Source organism: Cibotium barometz, chromosome 40 (genome assembly GCF_041138505.1).
Source record: "Cibotium barometz isolate CiBa-2024 chromosome 40, ASM4113850v1, whole genome shotgun sequence".
In the NCBI taxonomy this organism is placed as follows: Eukaryota; Viridiplantae; Streptophyta; class Polypodiopsida; order Cyatheales; family Cibotiaceae; genus Cibotium; species Cibotium barometz.
In genome coordinates this window covers 6,254,363-6,273,416 of record NC_141085.1, presented here as the reverse complement: position 1 = coordinate 6,273,416, position 19,054 = coordinate 6,254,363, and the positions used below count along the sequence as shown (strand labels likewise).

Genomic DNA, 19,054 nt, shown 5'->3' with positions numbered 1-19,054 from the left:
AAACTGGCAGCTGCGGCAGTCTTCAGGAGCTCAATCTCGCCGGCAACTACCTCTCCGGCAGCCTGCCAGAGACCTTGCTGTCCGGCTGCGGCGGCATCCGTTCTCTTAACCTCTCTGGCAACGCAATTGAAGGCGCCATCCCGGCAGCGTTTTTCTCCAGCTGTGCTTTTCTCCAGACACTGGATCTTTCCAGCAACACCATCCTCATCATCGTGGATACAAAGTGGGTGTAGAGCCTGCGGGGGTGTGAGTGTGGAGAGTGAGCTATTCATCGATGTGTGATAGGGATCCATAAAGGATGTCCATCAGCGGCGAGCAAGAGGGGAGGGCCCCTAGATTTGTAGGGCGGAGGAGAAGCTAGGACGAAGTAGCAACTACAAATGCTTGGAGGCAGGTGAGGACCTCATCAATCTGGGGCTGATAAGCCTGGGGTGCTCTAGGTCCAGGAGGGTGAGGCCGTCTGGCTCTCCCAAGTGCAATGGCATGAGGTAGGCTAACTCCAATCAAGGGGCGCAAGATGGTGGCCCCCTCGTCGCTGTTGTGGTGGCCTCATCCGCTCGAGTATCTGTTGGAAAAGTCACCCTCTCCAGCTGCCATGTGGAAATAGTTTATCCCATATGCCTAAGCTAAGGGTCCTTGACCATAGAATAAAGGGGCAATTAGCCCTTGGCCCCCTCTATCCCTCCACAAATCTTTGTGGATCGCGAGGAAGGGGGGGGCCTGGCCGGCAGTGGCCATCCATGTCTATTCTACGCCTCGGATCTCATTCTCAACATGGTATCAAAGCTGGTGCTTTGCCTCACCTTGCTCTGCTCATCGTCTACTCACGCCTGTGTGTACATGCTGCTGGGCTGAGCCAAGCCGCTGCAGCCATGACCAAGCCTCTATTACATCTGAGCGTAAGCTGTTGTCGTGCCTCTAAGCCAAGCCATCAATATTCTGTAGCCTTTGTCGTTGATTGTCGTGGAGCCGAGTACGACTCCAGGGGGGGTGTTGGAAGAGTCGTCCTCTCCGGCTGCCATGTGGAAATGGTTTTTCCCATATGCCTAAGCTAAGGGTCCTTGACCTCAGCCCTTGGCCCCCTCTATCCTTCCACAAATCTGTGTGGATCGCATGGAATTGGAAGAAGCAGGGGCCTGGCCAGTAGTGGCCATCCGTGTCTGTTCTACGCCTAGGATCTCCTTCTCAACAGTATCCTCCTCCTATGAGATGTAACAAAGCTCAAGAGAGAGATGATTGCACGACTCAATGATGGTTGATTGATTTAATAGAAGTGATGTTCACTCACCAAGTACAAGGCTTTTGTAGGCTTGCAGCCTTCTCTTTTGACCCATAGCAATCACACACTATACTAATGTCACATGGCACAATTATCCTATCCTCTCTCATAAGAGGGTGTCCATGTCCACACACTCTTAAGCCCCGAATCCTAACATAGCCTCTTTCGGAAATGATTGCACGACTCAATGATGGTTGATTGATTTGATAGAAGTGATGTTCGCTCACCAAGTACAATGTGTTTGTAGGCTTGCAGCCTTATCTTTTGACCCATAGAAATCACACTCACACACACACACACTATACTGATGACTCATGACACATGGCACACTTATCCTATCCTCTCATAAGAGGGTGTCCACACACACTGAGTCCCGAATCCTAACAAACCCCCCTTCAAAGCGAAGGTGGAGATGCCTGAAACCCCTTCTATAGTCATCATGGTTTGAACTCTAGACTGCACCATCAGCTCAATGGAGAGACAATGGTACCCATAGTGGCACCCGGTTCGCGCACCGCCCAGGAGGTACGGTACGGTGAAGGTACGGTCGACTAGGATTCGACCGTTTTTATTCCCTTATTTTTTCTCACCATTCTTTGGGGTTGTTTTTTTATCCTTTTTTCACTCACAAGTGCTCATTGCTCAAGTCTATCCTCTCCCTTGAGCTCTCCTTCAAGGCTCAAGCCTTTCTCCCCTCCAGACTCTCTCAATCATCTCCCTCTTCCTCCACCGTATTTTTTTATTTTTAAGTATTTTTTAAATGGACCGTACCTCCACCGTATTTTTATTTTCAAAATTTAGCGGTGCATTCCGAGACCATATTTGAACATACCGTACAGAATCGAACTTTTCGTACCTGACAACTATGATGGCACCAATACCCGGACTCTCATGTAAGGTCTGATATAAGAGCTTAACCACAAATGACAGCCTACATCAGTCTGTCAATAAAACCCCCTTTAGATCTAAACAGGGTAATGCAAAGAAGATGGAACGCACACATAGAAGGAAAGACTCTCACACTTACACAACATTTATTACAATCAATTTTGGGCGCCAGCGCACAGGTGGCAGTGCTGATGGGCAGCACAGGACAGACTGACTGACGGGCAGCAGGATCACATGAGTGTTACTGCTGCAGCCAACTGGGAGGGCAGTTGTGCGGCGTGGGCAGAAGGTAAGAGATAGGGACTGATATCATTTGTTATCTTAGGGTTGCAGGGTGGATCAATATCAAGTCTACGCTCTTGACAGAGATTGCCTCCCAAGATTCAAGGGCACTATCATTGTCCGTTAGAAGAGGGACTCAGTCTATGCACAGTGATCGAGCTGAAAAAGCAATGCATAGATATAAGGTTTCCTCCTCCTTTTGTTTCACTGGAGGCATTTAGCATCACAAAAGGTAACAATACATTGAAAGGGACTTCAGCCACAACAGGTACAACTTCAAAAACTTTAGTCACACTCCCATGAAGTGAACAAGTTAAATGTCTGTAAATATAGAACAATAAGCTTTTACCACAATGTTATGCTCAAGAACTTGAGAAATTAAAATTTCAAATATCATGCAGAAAAGTAGAATGGAAGGTAAAACACATCCTGACCTCTAACAAGAATTTCTGCATTGTTGCACCATCGCAATTCAAGAAATCAACATCAGCATGAGGCATCCCACAATCGTGTAGAAGTCTCAATATTTGTTCCATCACGACACTAACCTGTCATTAAAAATTACAGCATACAAGTCATGATGCTATGCAAAGCAACCTTCGCAATCAAAAGTTTTGATAATCAGTCTTCTACACGCATTTCATTAATTGTATACTTGCACTCTTACTTGCAAATGAGAGACACGGCAACACTTCAGAAGTCATGTTTATACTACTAGCATAACCATGGGTACATTCAATCCAGATTTCTCACAACACCAACCCAAAGCTTAAGCAAGAATGGAGAACAATGAGTTTCACCTTAACTTATGTGTCGACACCCCTCAACACCACCTTCAAAGAAGTTGAAAGAGTCCATGGAGGAACGCCAAGCAGTAAGAGGTAATATCTTGTCCATGTGCAGGGACCTTATCCACATCTGTTCCCATTAATGAAGAGCCACCCATGGTGCCAAACCCCAAAGAGCACCATGCACACACTTTCATGGCATCGCCCAAGCAAACCCAAGGCTCAAAAAGATCACCCAAGACCCCATAATATCACTGTGTGCCACATCACAACACCAAACGCCAGCTGGGAACAAAAAGACACAGCTCAATCAAGTATGCCGGCAAAGGCAACAGGAGTGATGTTAAGGATTCAAGCATGATGGTAGATGGCTAACATGGCCAGCTTTGATAACGCATGCTTTATGCATATCTTGACAAGAAGCAATATCAAACAAAAAGAACTCCATATAAGCCAAAAGAACTGTTAACCTTTGGCCTCCGGGAAGTCCTGGTGTGAACAGCCAATTACACGCGCGCAATGCTGGCTTGGGTTTTTTCCCGTTATGCCTCAACGGCATAGTCATAGGGAATAGGCATTTTTAGACTCGGGAATGTAGGGGATGGCAGCATCTCCCCGTTCCCATTCCCGTCCCATGTCACTCTATAGTCACAAGGAATGGCCATTCTCAATCTTTTCCGTCCCCATTTCACGTCCCATGTGACTATCCTTAACGATCACATGTAGTGATTAGCTTGCCTCTTGTTTGTCATTGTCGGATATTGATTGGTATTTTTGATTCACGTGCTACAAAGTAAATCACTTCATGCAAGAAGTTGTTTGCTACCTTTGAGAGATTCATCGTCAAGTGGTACAATTTCCTGTGCTAATAATATATCATATGCCATCTTATTTATGTCTTAGCACTTGGAAAAACTGGTCCCAAAATCCAGTTTTCTGATCATTGTTGCTCCATTTATGACAGAACAGATTCGGATGCGCTTATGCTATATGGTACATTGCGCAATGGCCTGTACAGGCTTGACATGTATGAGAGGAGTGGTGATTCCCATGATGACACTTGTAGGCATATGCTCACTTATGGTAGTGCTATGTGTGAACAGGGCTTAACCAAGGGCACTTTTTCCCATGTAGTTTTTCCCCTTGGATATCAAGTGTGAAAGGACACTCTACCTATAATATTTTGTACTTCTATATTATATGGATGTGGCACACATGCAAGGGTTGACTTGCATTTTGTGGCTACCACACTTTTGGCTCTCTCTCTCTCTCTCTCTCTCTCTCTCTCTCTCTCTCTCTCATTTCTGTGTGTGAGCTTCTCTATACTGCACCTAGCCCTAATGTGCAGGTTTGTGTGTGTCAGTGTGTGAGTCCAACACCAACAATTGGTATCAGAGCTTCAGTCCAGGCCCCTCTGGAAGTTCAGACTTGGCCCTGCAGCTGACTGTGGGTTTCTACCGGACGGATCCGTCGCCTGCGAAATTCCGTCGAAAATCCAATTTCCGTCCGTCGCCTGGCTTCCAGCGCCCACCTCCGCCCACCCAGCCGGCGCTCTTAGTGCGCAGCCAACCCCCGCTGTCCAGCCCGGCCGGCGCTCTTACTATGCAGACAGCCGCCGCCGCCGGGTTCTTGGCGCAGCTACTCCTGCTAGCGCCGCCTCCGCCTAGACCGTCGGCTCTGTGCACCGCCACCTGCCCGCCCGTCAACTCTGTGCTGCAGCTCCGGCGGCTCCCTGCCGCTCAGACCACCGTTGGCAGTGCACGTCGACCTGCACTAGCCTGTCACGACATCTTCACCTCCGCCTCACTGCTGGTACTCAAACGCCGGCCTCTGCACGCCTATGCCACTCTTCTCCACGTCTGTGTGCTCCCTGATTGACGCCTACAATACACGTCTGTACCATCCGTACTGTCCTCGCCTAAAGCTACTCTTTACACAGATTTTTATCCACATGCAAATACAAATTTTGCAGCCAATTCAAGGTAGGTCAGATTCAAACAAAATTCTAGGGGTTTGCCAAAAGTTACCCTTTGCCAGAAAAATTGGAGGTGGTGCCATTCATATTGTTTGGTTTGGAATTTGGGGTTTTCCAAATTGAGGCCAAAATTAGCAAATTGAGCCTCTTTCAATTGCAAAAATTTGGGGCTTTTGTAAATATTGGCCAATTAAATGCACATTGAAGCGATTGGAGTGCATAAAAATTGGGGCTTTTCAGATTGGAGCATGTAATTGGGCATTACAGCTGTGATTTGTCGCGTATGTATACACATTGTGTGTAATTGGTTGTGTGTAATTGGACAATTTGGTGCAGGTTTACACTTGCTTCAGTTTGCAGGCAAACATTTGCACAAAACATTTGGTTGCCTGGCAGTGCACATTGGTGCTTGGTTTGCTTGCAGGTATATTTTGTTGACATGGCTAAAGATGCTACAGATGTGTTTGGTGTGCTCACCCAGGAGGACAAGTTGGATGGATCTAACTACTCCCTATGGAGTTTCATTATCCGTAATTTGCTGGTAGCCAAAGGGCTTTGGGGCATCGTGTGTGGTGATGACACACGTCCACTTACCATACAACCAGCCACGCCTCAAAGCGGAGGTGCTCAAAGAGCTCCTGATGTAGAACCTGCTCCCGCACAAGAGCAGAAGACATGGGACTCTATGGATGCACAGCCCATGTCATTGATAGCCCTTTCAGTGAAAAGGACTATTATTCCGCACATTCGTTCTTGCAAGACATCGAAGCTTGCATGGGACACATTGGAAGCAATGTATCAGGTACGCAACAAGGCAAGAGTTGCCTACTTGAAGAGGCAATTGGATCTTCTTTTCTATGGATGAGGGTGACTCCATGCAGATCATCTCACCAAAGTGAAGATTTGCAGGAACAATTGCTCAACATTGATGAGGTTATCCCAGACAGACAGATGGTCACCAACACTCTTCATTCTTTACCACCTTCCTTACTTGGGCTTTCACACACCTCTCAACCTCTCAATGAGAGGAGGTGGTGATCCCGTCACTTTTGAAGAGCTGGTGGGTTTACTCTTGCAGGAAGAGAAAACAAGAGCAAACTTAGCGAGCAACCATGGTGGAGACAAGGCATTTACAGCCAAGGATAAGGGTAAAGCAAAGAGCTTTAAGCATGGGGGACAACAGTCTAGCAAGGCTGGTCATGGACAGCCCTCTTCTGGTGGTGAAAAGTCTGACAAAGGGGATGCAAACAAGTCCAAAAAGAAGAGCAAATGTCACTACTGCCATAAGCCTGGACACTACATCAATGAATGTAGGAAGCGGATTGCAAAAGAGAAAAGGAAAGATGCAGGCAATGCAGTAGCAGACTCTTCTGATGACAAAGCACAGCAATCAGCCAATGTAATCGAGGAAGAGTACACTTTTTTGGTCACATGCACTAGTGGCACACCAAGTGCTTCAGACAATGATATGTCTTGCATTGCATCTGACAGACAGGATGTATCATGGTATTTTAATAGTGGTGCTTCGAGCCACATCACTTCATGCAAAGATGTATTTCAACACTTGGTTTATGCTTCAAATGGCCGCACTGTATCATGTGTAGATCATACCCCAGGGATAAAGAAAAATCTGTTCTCCGTCTCAGCCATAAACGACCAAGGTTTAAGATGGGAAATGTTTGGTAAAAGACCCATCAAAGGGTTATGAAATAGTCACTTCTGGAGCACGATACAAAGGCTTGTATAAGCTGGACAACTATGACAAGCGTACTTATGATGCAAATACAATGGCTGCCCACGCTCCTGCTATGCATGATGCAGAGCTATGGCATGCTCGTTTTGGGCATGTAAATTTTCAGAGTTTGATGCTTTTGCAGAAGCATCATATGGTTGATAATATGCCGCCTCTTGAGTCTCCACCAAGACATGTATGTGAGGGGTGTATTTTGGGAAAGATGCAACGAAAAACATTCCCCAAAGATGGAGCTGTTAGTGCTGAAAGTAAATTACAGCTCATACATAGTGATGTATGTGGTCCAATGCGTGAGCTTCTCTATCCTGCACCTAATCCTAATGTGCAGGTTTGTGTATGTGAGTGTGTGAGTCCAACACCAACAATACTATGGTTGCTTCCACATCACAAGTTATGCCTGACACTGAGCTATGGTATGCTCAGTTTGGCCACCTTAATTTCCCTTCTCTTATGCGTTTACAACGCCAGTCTATGGTTCATGAGTTGCCACCTATGCAACTCCCACACAAGCATGTATGCGAGGGATGTATATTGGGAAAGATGCATCGTCTATCATTTCCAAAGGATGGCACTATGTGAGCTATTCGGGCATTACAGCTCGTACATAGTGATTTATGTGGCCCTATGAGGGCATCGTCTTTTGCAGGGCATCTGTACTTTATGACTTTCATTGACAATTACACTTAGTTTTGTTGGGTGTATAGTTTGAAAGCTAAATCAGATGCATTTTCAACTTTCCATCAGTTTCTCCCTATGGCTGAAAATGCTTGCAGCCATAAGCTCGTGACATTGCATATAGATCGACGTGGGGAATATTTGTCACATTAGTTTATAGCTTTTATGCAATCACGTGGTATTTCTCATCAATATACTACTCCTTGTACACCACAGCAGAATAGTGTGGCTGAGCGCCATAATCGTACACTTATGGAAATGGCGAGATGTATGCTTAAAAGCAAGGATTTGCCATCCAAATTTTGGCTTGAAGCAGTCATGTACGCCAACTATGTGTTGAACTGCTCTCCCATTAAAGCATTTAAATCTATGACAATCTGTGAGGCTTGGAATGGCCAAATCCTTGTAGTCACTCTTATGCGTGTTTTGGATATCTGGCTTACGTGCATGTACCAACACAGCAAAGACATAAACTTGAAGCAAAGGCATTGAAATGTATTTTTGTGGAGTATAGCAGTGAGAGCAAGGAATACAAGCTGTATGTGCCTTCCACCAAGAAGACTATTATGTCCAGAGATGTCATTTTTTATGAATATGCATCCTAACCTATGCTTTCATGTAGGCTACAGCAATCAATTGATGCCGCCCCAGATGTCTTTCATACATTGCTACCATTATTTGCTGAACTGTTGAGCTTGCTTCGGCTCCAAATCAGCCTCCCGTTGCTGCTGAAAATCAGCAAAATCAGCAGCCCAACATTCCCGCTATTGCTCCAAATCTGCCACACTTTGATCAGGATGCCATGGGTGATGCATTGGTTGAAGAGGATACAGCCATTCGTGACTCACAGAGAGTGCCCTGCTGGCTCATTGACACCTTGCCTGACAGCAAGCTACCTACACTTACGCCAGGTCGTACACGCGCTGCCTCTCAACATGCATCTCATTTTGTTGACACAGCCCTTGTTGCTACCGCATGTAATAAGGATCCACTTTCTCATTTTGATGCATTGGAGAATGATAATTGGGTTACAACCATGCCTTCAGAGTTGGCCTCCATTGAAAAAAATGCTACATGGGAGTTATGTGACTTGCCTACATGCAAGGCTACTATCGGCACAAAGTGGGTGTATAAATTGAAACGCAAACCTGATGGCTCCATTGATCGCTATAAGACTCGCTTAATCGCCAAAGGGTATGCCCAGAGAGAGGGCATCGACTATGATGAGACTTTTGCGCCTACTTCACGTATGACCACCATACGTACTATTGTTGCATTGGTTGTGCATAAAGGTTGGAATGTGCGTCAGTTGGATGTCAAAACTACTTTTCTGAATGGTGATTTACAGGAAGAGGTTTATGTGTCACAACCTCCTGGCTTTGTTCAGAAAGGTGCAGAGCATAAGGTATGCAAATTGCATAAAGCACTTTATGGCCTTAAACAGGCTCCTCGTGCTTGGTATCATCCTCGTGCTTGGTATCAAAAGATACATGCGTACTTGCTCTCTAATATATTTCAGAATAGCCTTACTGAGAGTACCCTCTATGTTCGCAAAAAGGGGATGATTTCATAATCTTCAACCTTTATGTGGATGATTTGGTAGTGGCTCGCCCTCATGAAGGAAAAATTTCAGCTTTCATAGCCGAATTCTAGCATGCATTTGATGTTATAGACATGGGGTTTTTGCATTACTGTTTTGGTATCCAGTTTATACCACTTGAGGGGGCATCATGCTATCTCATAGAAGATACATTGAGCAGCTCTTAGAAAGGTTCCAAATGACAAATTGCAAACCTGTTTCTACTCCTATGGAGCCAGCCTTACGACTATCACTTGAGGACTCTTCCGAGCCATTTGATGTTGCCACTTATCAGCAGGTTGTGGGATGCCTTATTTATCTATGGACTACCCGTCTTGATATTCAATATGCAGTGTCACAATTGAGCAAATTTATGCATTGCATTGGCACTAGGCAATGGCAAGCAATGAAGCGTGTTTTTCATTACCTTAAAGGCACTCACGACTTTGCATTGTTTTATAGCAATGCGTCTTCTTTATGCTTGACCATCTACACAGATAGTAACTGGGCAAAATGTTCTGACACTAGGGTGTTAATCAGTGGTAACTGTTTCCTTCTTGGAAGTTCATGCATTTCATGGCTCAACAAAAAGCAACCAACAGTGACCACTTCAAGTTGTGAGGCTGAGTACGGGGCAGCATTCTCACACCTACTGTGGAGTGTGTATGGCTCCGTTGTCTATTGGCAAATCTTAGTATTAGACAACCGTCTTCTACACCATTTTCACTGACAGCCAGAGTGCATTGGCAGTGGTGCAGAATTTGGTTTTTCATGCGCGGACAAAGCACATTGAGGTGCATTATCATTATGTCAGAGAGAGGCTCCATGCAAGAGAGATCGCCTTGACTCACGTGTCTATGTCTTCACCTCGCACGTTCCATCACTCCCGTGACCCAACAAGAACATAATAAGGAGCTATCATATTGAGTACATCTCTCCACACAGGGTGCTGCATCAATTTACCCTGTGTCTTAAATTATTTGTGAAAGTGGATTGCTTTAAGCAATTTCCACAACCTTGCTCATGTTGGAAATTGTTTGGTCTCATAGGTAATTACAAACTTTTTTTTTCCGAGAAGAAGATCCTTCTATTAGTTAAAAAATGGCAGCCCGAGTGTTATGTCCCATGTTGTGTGGACATAACGAGGCTAGTGTTAAGGGGCCGGCTGGACAGTTCTTATAGCAATGTGAACTGGTCATTGAGACTATAAAGTTGGGATTGTGGCTCATTTGTAGTGAGTTCCAATGTGGGGGCTCTATCTTGGGATTGGGGCATCCCAAGGGTCCCAATTACTGATTAGCCCACTAGTTAGCCATGCCAGTGCTAGCCGTGAGGGCTGGGGATGCATGATATGGGATGCACATGCCTTGTGGATGCGTGCATAGCAAGGTTTTGCCAGTCTCTAGCTCGGTGGGTGGCTTACCATTGTACTCGGGTTGGAGCCTACGGTTGGGTGGCGAGTGCTACCAAACCCCTATTCTTTTCCCTTGTTTGCTCACGATTACAATGGTTTGTGTACGGTATTACAGTGCTGTGGGCGCTTCTCAAGCTATCAAAATGTGAGTTGTCGGTCTTGGGCAGACACACGGGTAGGTGGATTCTTACTTCGGGTGTTTTATTTGGATCAAAGCAATGTTTATTTATTTAAATAATGCTAAATGATAGCTTAAGCTTGTATAGTGTTAATAAAGGAGGATTCATATTAATTATTTTGCACATTTTCATGTTAATGAAGGGTGTTTATTTGCATGAGAATGTGTGGAAAGAAACCATCAAAATGGTTTTGTTAAAGGCTTGAATATTTGGTTGCATAAACCTTAATAAATTAAGGTGTAGAGTGGACAAAAAGCCTTTTGCACATTTTCCAAGGTAGCCAAAAAAAAGTATGATATTTTTGGAGTGGAGAAGAGGGAAAATTAAAGGTTGAATATGTAGTCTAGAAACCAAAATCAAGAGTAAGGTTTAAAAACCATGTGTTTGGGAGCATATAGAGCTTACTATAAGTGAGCTTTTGGTGTTTTGAAGTAGAGTAAAGCTAATGGGAAGTAAGTATGGATTTCTTACACACCTACTTGCATTAGAAGAAACAATTACTTGTCTTAATCAATGGAAATTACACTAAGGACTTTTTAATTACCTTGTGTGGGGACCATTGGTCAATAGAACGTTGTGTACTTGTTTCCTCCTTGTAATCAGTGGACAAATACATTGAAAATGACTTCTCCGTGTACCTGCAAAGCGTGTGGAAATGAGCTAGAGAGAGAGAGAGAATATGATCAAGGTGTTTGACATGAGGCTAATGGGACCCCCCATTAGCCACATGGAGAGAAGATGATCAGGGTGTTTGACATGTGGCTCATGGGATCCCCCATGTGAATGGCACACATATACCCCTAATGTACGCAAATTTTGGCATGTTTGGACCTCTTCTCCTCTCTTTCGAACTCAAGTATGTCACGCTTGAAGATGTAGGAGAGGGAGAAGGTTGAATTTTCAACCTTTATCCCCCTACTTTAAAGGCTTGATGCATTATCTTTTGATTTTTTTATATTTTAAAATTTTCAAAATTCATTTCTTTGTATTTTGAGCCTTGCAGCCCGTGGGGAATAGCTTAATTTCTATGGGGTTGGATGTTAGATACTTAAAACAGAGATGCTAACATAATCTTCGCACAATGAGCCCATGACCAATCCAATCCGACTCCTTTTGAGGCTAAAAATAGTATATATGCCCATTTTCTACAGTTATGGCACTTGTTTCGACATTCCTAGGACATCATTCGTCCCTAATATACTAAACTTCTAATTTAATTTTTAGGAATCTAGTGCAACCGGATGCAAAGAGGACAGACTCAAGTTTAACTAGACTACAATACTCTTCATTTATTTCTCCAAAAATAGTGAAGTCAATCACGGATGCTGACAAGTTTGAAGGTATAAAAAGGGATATAGTGCAGCGATTTGTCTAATGCAACCAAGTAAATCTTCTTGATGTCCCAAAAAAAATAGATGATCGTGGAATAAGTAGAGGACTTATTTCCTTTCTCTTGCAAAAATCAACCATAAACCTTTGTTTCCCCTTACAAGGCTTATACCTTTGTAAAGCCAACATACCGAGTAACCTCAAACCTTTGTTGAAACTCAAAGGTGACTCTTATACATACAATTTTCAAGCTTCTATAAAAAATTAAGAGCCCAAAGTGACCTTAAGCATATCTTTTGCTTCTCCGTGTGTGAAACTGGAGTGTAGCTTTACCAACAATCCTCTTGTCAACCTACAAACCCCAAGACCAAGCTTTCAATAATCCAAGTAAACTTTTCATTGAATTTTGCTTCTTTAATTTTCTGAAACTATCTAATGAAAGGGTGCACCCTCATTCTCCACTCTCATGTTGTCATTATCCTTAATCTATTTTGATTAGTCTTAATCTCTAACTTAAGTTATGGCCATGTTTGTTCCATGTGATTAGCTAACCTCATGATTACATAAACCATATTTCTAACATGGTATCAGAGCCTGGTTCTTCAATGCTTAATCCCTATTGAGCATATCTATAAATTTCCATTAGTGATTAATCACTAATATTATCATTTAGGGCTTCAAGGGTCTTCTCCCCCTTTACCCTCGGTCGCCATGCCAGGGTGAAGCATAACGGCTCAAAGGCAGAAAGGGCTGCCATGTTTGGACAAGCAAAGATCACAAATCCACACTGGACAAATGTGCAACTGAAACCGCCCTTCAGAAACTTGACACATTTAAAACTCTTTACGAGCTGGAATAATAAACTTGGAGGAAGAAAAAAAAGAATAAGTGGAGCTAGAGTGCTCCTGCACAAAAGACCAATTGGCCCCAAAGCATGGTGCCCCCGCAAGTATTTATTTATCACTTGAAGTCGGCATAGCCCTTGTACAATTCCCGAGAAGATGCCTCCTTGCTTCACGTGGAGGAGATCTCCTTGAACTTTCACCCAGTTTGTGTTGCGGGAAACAAGAGCCTTGGCCCCCTTTTTATACAAGTTTGAGGTGAAAAGCATAGCTTTTCCCCCCTTTTTTTTAAAAACTTCTATGAGTGCTTTTCCATTTTTCTTTTTTTATAACAATTTACATGGCGAATGCATTTTTTTGATTCCACGCAGCTTTCTCTCTCTTCACGATTTGTTGCTCGACGTATTTCTCTTTGCGTTTAGCTGCTCAGCGGCTTTTTCTCTTGCTTTTTGGGGATTCGCCCCTGACCTGTGCGCCGGCTCGCCATCCAGCATAACCTGCAGTCCAACCACCTTTTGCCACGTGGCAGCACCTCTACAGTCAGCCGCCTATGCCACGTCAGCCGTACGGGCTACGCTGGCTGCTGACTGGCTATCGTTGCGCATGGCTTCTACTCGGCTACGCTTGCAGGACTGCTACCTGCCTGTAGTCAAATGCCACGTGGCAGCACCACGTCACCTAGACGACTGCCCTTATGCTGTTCTGCAGGGTTTGCTACCCGGCTGCCCCCTTGGCCACCTCTATGCTGCCCCACAAAAGAAAGAGAGTTCTCAGCTGCTATTCCTGCAGCACAGTAAGAGAAGTACCCAAAAACACATACATGCACATGTACAAACATATGCGCATGCACACACATGTACTCATACACACTAAACATGTATCTGCACCCACACGTGTATAAACTTACACATAACATGATCAGTGAATGTTAAACATGCTTAAAACATAATCATAGTGCTTAAGAAAAGAGGTAAAATACTCAATCCTGTAACATACCCCCCTCTTAAAACAAAGCAATCGTCCTCGATTGTTCATACAAAGGATCTGCCAAACTGAAATAGAACCTAAGAGGTCAAAGAGAAAGCTATGTTCTGCCAACTGAAACAGAACATCTGAATAACATAAATCAAGAGCATCCACCTTGTGAGTAGTCATGTCCCCCTGGATCCTTTACCTGCTCCGCTCATGGCCATCCCATAGGACCCACGATCAACAGTACATCATGAACATGACTAAACACTAATGCATATCAAATGAAAGTCTAGAATAGGCGTCCCCATTCTCTCAAAAATATTCGTATATCCATGAATCAAACCATGTGACTAGTACACATATATCATAGAAATCCCATAGGCAGATATACTGTCAGTTCAGTATCTCGGGTGTGCTGATAAGAACACCAAGCGACTTCCAGATCTCATCCAAGTGAACTCTGTGACAAAGGAGCAGAGTCACGCCCCTCTTGAGTAACAGGTAGTACTCCGGAATCCACAACTGAACCTGTTGAAGCACTTTCTAAGGTAGGCTCCAAACCAAAAGCCTCGAGATAAAGTTTTAGCATCCTCGGTGAATCTGCCAAGTCACCCTCCTCCATCACTTCGAATCCATAGGTGAATAGTTCACAAACTTCAACAGATATCAACGTGAAACTTTTCCTCTGACTTTTCTTTCTTTATGTGCCAAAATCTGTTCCGGTTGAAGAATCTCATCTAGTTCTTCAACTTCTGGTTCTGTCTCATCAACCTGATCTGTAGGCACCTCACCTCTGAAAGGTTTAAGAAGACTCACATGGAATGCATTATAAATCGTCCAATGATCCGGTAACTGAAGACGATAAGAAAAATCACTCATCTTTTTGATCACCTGAAAAGGCCCATAGTACCGCATACTCAGTTTAGGATATAAGTGTTGTTTACCCTTCATTTTCATGAGTCTAGCTTTCTCAAATCTCAAAAGCACCCCGACGATGAAGGTGTGCTGCTTTCCTCTGGTTCTGTTGAGTCCTTTGAAGAGCCAACTGGACCTTCTTGTAAGCCTCATCCATATTCTCCACAAAATGATCTGCCTCTTTTGTATGTAGGATCGGAGGTACTTTCTTCCTGCCTTCCACAATCTCGACAGGTGCCTTACCTGTCGAAGTGTGAATGGTGTTGTTGTAAGCAAACTCTACCAAAGGAAGATACTTTTCCCACCGCTCCTTATGATCTGAAATATAACACTTTAGAAGATCCAATACAACTGAGTTGGCAATTTCCGATTGCCCATCTATTTGTGGATGAAAAGACAATGAGAACTTCAACGAAGTCTTCATGTTCTCGAATAATGCTCATGCTCTCCAAAATAAACTCATCATTCGAGGATGTCGGTCACTAACAATAGATGTGGGCATCCTATGGTACTTAAAAATATTTGTCAAAAATATCCTCACCATTTACTCTGCATTAATCTTCTTCCTGACTGGAATGAAATGAGCTTGCTTGCTGAAACGATCCACAATAGTCCAAATGCCATCACTCCTACTCTTTGTCCTAGGAAGATCAAAGATAAAATCCATAGCAATACTCCCACGGTCTATCTCGAATAGGCAAAGGATGAAGTAACCCAGGTGTCTTTTGATGGTCATACTTCACCTTCTGACAAATGATACAACCACGAACAAAAGCAGGCATCCCTGCGCATACTAGGCCAATAAAAGAATGCCTCCAAAGCTTTTACTGTAGCCTCAATACCACGATGGCCTACATAAGGCGGAGCATGGCATTCTGTCAAAACCTTCTGCCTCAACTAAGATGTGACACACAATTTGTCATGCATCATCAAAAATCCTTCCTTGAGAGAATAATGATCAACTTGCTCTCCTTCAGTCAAATGATCAAAAATCTGCTCAAAATCTGCGTCATGAGCATACTGTTCTCGCATATCATCAAGTTCATGATGAAAGATAATAGAGACAGTGGCCACATGTGGTTTCCTAGATAAGGCATCCGCAACCACATTCTTTTTGCCATCCACATAAACAATCTGAAAGTGAAACATGGATAAAAAGTTTGCCCATCTCATATGGTTCTCTGAGAGCTTCGTTTGAGTAAGGAAGTATCGTAGAGTCTGATGATCACTCTGAACAATGAAATCAGCCCCAAGAAGGTAATGCTTCCAAGTAGAAAAAGCATGAATAACCACAAGAAGCTCCTTCTTATACAATTGTAGATTCCTTTCTACTGGTGACAAACTTCTACTCTCATAAGCAATAACATGTCCATCTTGCATAAGAACAGCTCCAATGCTATTACCACATGCATCACACTGTACCACAAAAGGTTTATGTAGATCTGGTAGCACCAGAACTAGACCAATGGTTAGCTTTTCCTTAAGCTTGATGAAAGCTTCCACTTCCTTCTCTGTCCATCGAAATTGTACATCCTTCTTGGTCAGGTGATGTAAAGGTGAAGCAATTTCTGCAAAGAATCAGATAAACCTCTTGTAATATGAACAAAGTCCTCAGAAACTTCTCACATCATGTATAGTGTGCAAATCCGGCCAATTCTTTATCGCTTCAATTTTCGCTGGATCCATCCTGACACCATCCTTTGACACTATGTGCCCAAGAAAATGAATCTCCTGCATGAAAAATTCACTCTTCTTTCCATTGACAACCAACCTATGCTTTCTGAGTTCCTCAAACACTTTGGTCAAATGCTCCCGATACTCCTTCTCTGAATGAGAAAACACAATCATATCATCAAAGAAGGTGTCCGCAAAAGCACGGTGGGGTCGAAGAATCCGATCCATCATCCTGTTGAAAGTTGCTAGAGCATTCGTAAGACCAAAAGGCATGACCAAAAACTCATAAAGTCCAAAAGTTGTCCTGAAAGCTGTCTTGTGAACATCTTCTGGACTAATGCGAATTTGATGGTATCCACTCTTCATGTCAATGCGACTAAAGAAAGCTGCTCCCTGTAACTGATCCAAGATATCATCGATTCGTGGTATAGAGAATCTGTTCTTGATGGTAATCTTATTCAGTGCCCTGTAATCAATGCACATCCGCCAAGAACCATCTTTCTTTTGTACCAAAAGCACTGGTGAACAATAAGGCGAAGAGCTCGGCTGAATCAACCCTTGGTCCAACAAATCACGCACTTGGCTCATAATCTTTTCTTGTTGGGCTGCACTCCCCTATAGGGTGGCTTATTCGGTGGTGAACTTCCAGGAATCAAATCAATCCCATGATCCTCTGGCCTAGCAAGCGGCAACTCCCCTGGCAAAGCCTCTGAAAAACAATCCCAACAAAACATCACCCTCCAACGGCATAATGTAGAAATCATCTTCTCTGTCCGTGTAAGTCTACACACTGAGACGCAGTTTCCCAATGATCAGTGTAACCTCAACCGAATGTCCAGAGAAGTTTGCACGAGCCCCAAGATCGAAAAAGATCAAAACCTCCTGATCTCGAAGTCTTCCCCATGCTCTGCACAACTTTGACGATGCATCCCCTTGCTTCAACCCTATCAAGTCAAGTACTAGTCCAGCAGAGGGTTTTTGTTTCTTTGCTTTCGGCTCTTCCTGTGAGTCATTTGCGTTTTTAAGTGCTCTCTTCGGACACCTATTGTCACGACCCTGTATTTTTCTCTGGACAGAATGCAAGTGTGCACAGGGACATGGTGGACAGTGTGAATGGCATCAGGTTGGAGTCCAAAAAGTAAACCCATGTGTGGACAACCCCAAGTGTGAAGGGGGCAAAGAGACTTTAATTCAAAAAGGTTTTATAACCTTTGGTGGGGCAAAATTAAAGATAAAGAGGTTTTAAAGCCTTGAGAGACCCCAAGGCAATTTTTAGAGACTACTCCACTTTTGGAGGCCACGTCTCTCTCTTGCTTTTTGGGGGGGCGTGCAAGTTTCATGCGTGGAGGAGAGGAGAGCTTGGTCGACTGGTTGCTGCAAGTGATTGGCTGCGCCTAGAACTGCCCTATCAGACAGGCCGTACAGTATTGGCCGTACAGACCTAAAGACTGCAGGCCGTACAGAGCAGGAGACGGCTGTGGATGCAGGTGTGGCGCTGACGACCAGAGTGCAGACGGTTGGCAGTTTTGCAGATCCAGGCGGCTGCGCAGGCAGGTACAATCGATAGCTGCAGGTACAATCCACGTGGCAGCTGCACGACTGCAGATAAAAGTGTACGGACAGGTACAGCTGGTTGCCATGCGTGTGCTTTTTGGCTCATGGAAACAAATCTGCAGGCAGCGCTGGACAGAACAGTGCATGCTTTTCTCCACGCACAAGGGAAACTGTAGGCGGCTGCTGGACAAGACGGGCAGAGACACAAGCCTACTTCTCTCTCTCTTTCTTTGGCCCGTGCAGGATTGGTTGGCTGCTGTGTGGCTGAGTATACAGGCCCGTTGGGGACTGTTTTGGAAAGGGTTTATGGACTGTTTCATGGCAGTTCATGTGGCTATGAACATGAGCAATGCTCGGGACTGTTTTGAGATCAGTTTGAGGACTGTTTATGGGCTGTTTTTGTTTGGCTGCAAATTCAGCAATGTACTTGGGTTTCTGGCTACAAGTACAGGTCATTTGGTTATGTTTCTTGGCATGGGAGTGATGCAAGCTCGCATGGCTGCGTGCTCATGGAGCAGATTGTTTTCTTCCTACTAGAAAGGAACAGAGGGACCTACAGATATGGGCATCTCTATGTTGCCAGATGTTTCATGAGGGAACAGGTAACTAGATGTATGCTGTTGTTGGCACTGTTGTTGAATGGTGCCATGAATGGTTCTGTATGGAAACAGGACAGAAGTTTCAAAGGGAAACACGCCTAAGGGTTTCATGTGGAAACAGGTCGTAGGTTTCTCGAGGAAACTTTTTTTTTGGGTTTCTCCAGGAGATAGGTCACATGCAGGCAGAGGGTACAGGAGTGGACACATGTTTGGTACAGCCTTGCTACTGATTGGACAAGGGACAGGGAATCCATGACAGAGATGGATAGTACCCTTGGAAGGTAGAGAGGGTTGGTACAGGTGTGTCGACTGTATGGTATGCTGTGTTGTGATACGAGTTCTCTTTTGAGAGACAGT

General features: G+C 44.2%; 1 protein-coding gene across 3 annotated transcripts in view; it reads right to left on the bottom strand.

The window, feature by feature from the left end:
* Positions 1 to 19,054, bottom strand: part of ALDH12A1 (aldehyde dehydrogenase 12A1) — a 122,052-nt gene that overhangs the window by 71,903 nt on the left and 31,095 nt on the right. For all 3 annotated transcript variants that reach the window (XM_086779128.1, XM_086779129.1, XM_086779130.1), the window contains exon 9: positions 2,884 to 2,997. In XM_086779128.1, the coding sequence (XP_086635254.1) occupies positions 2,884 to 2,997 (114 nt within the window). The remainder of the gene's footprint in view (positions 1 to 2,883; positions 2,998 to 19,054) is intronic.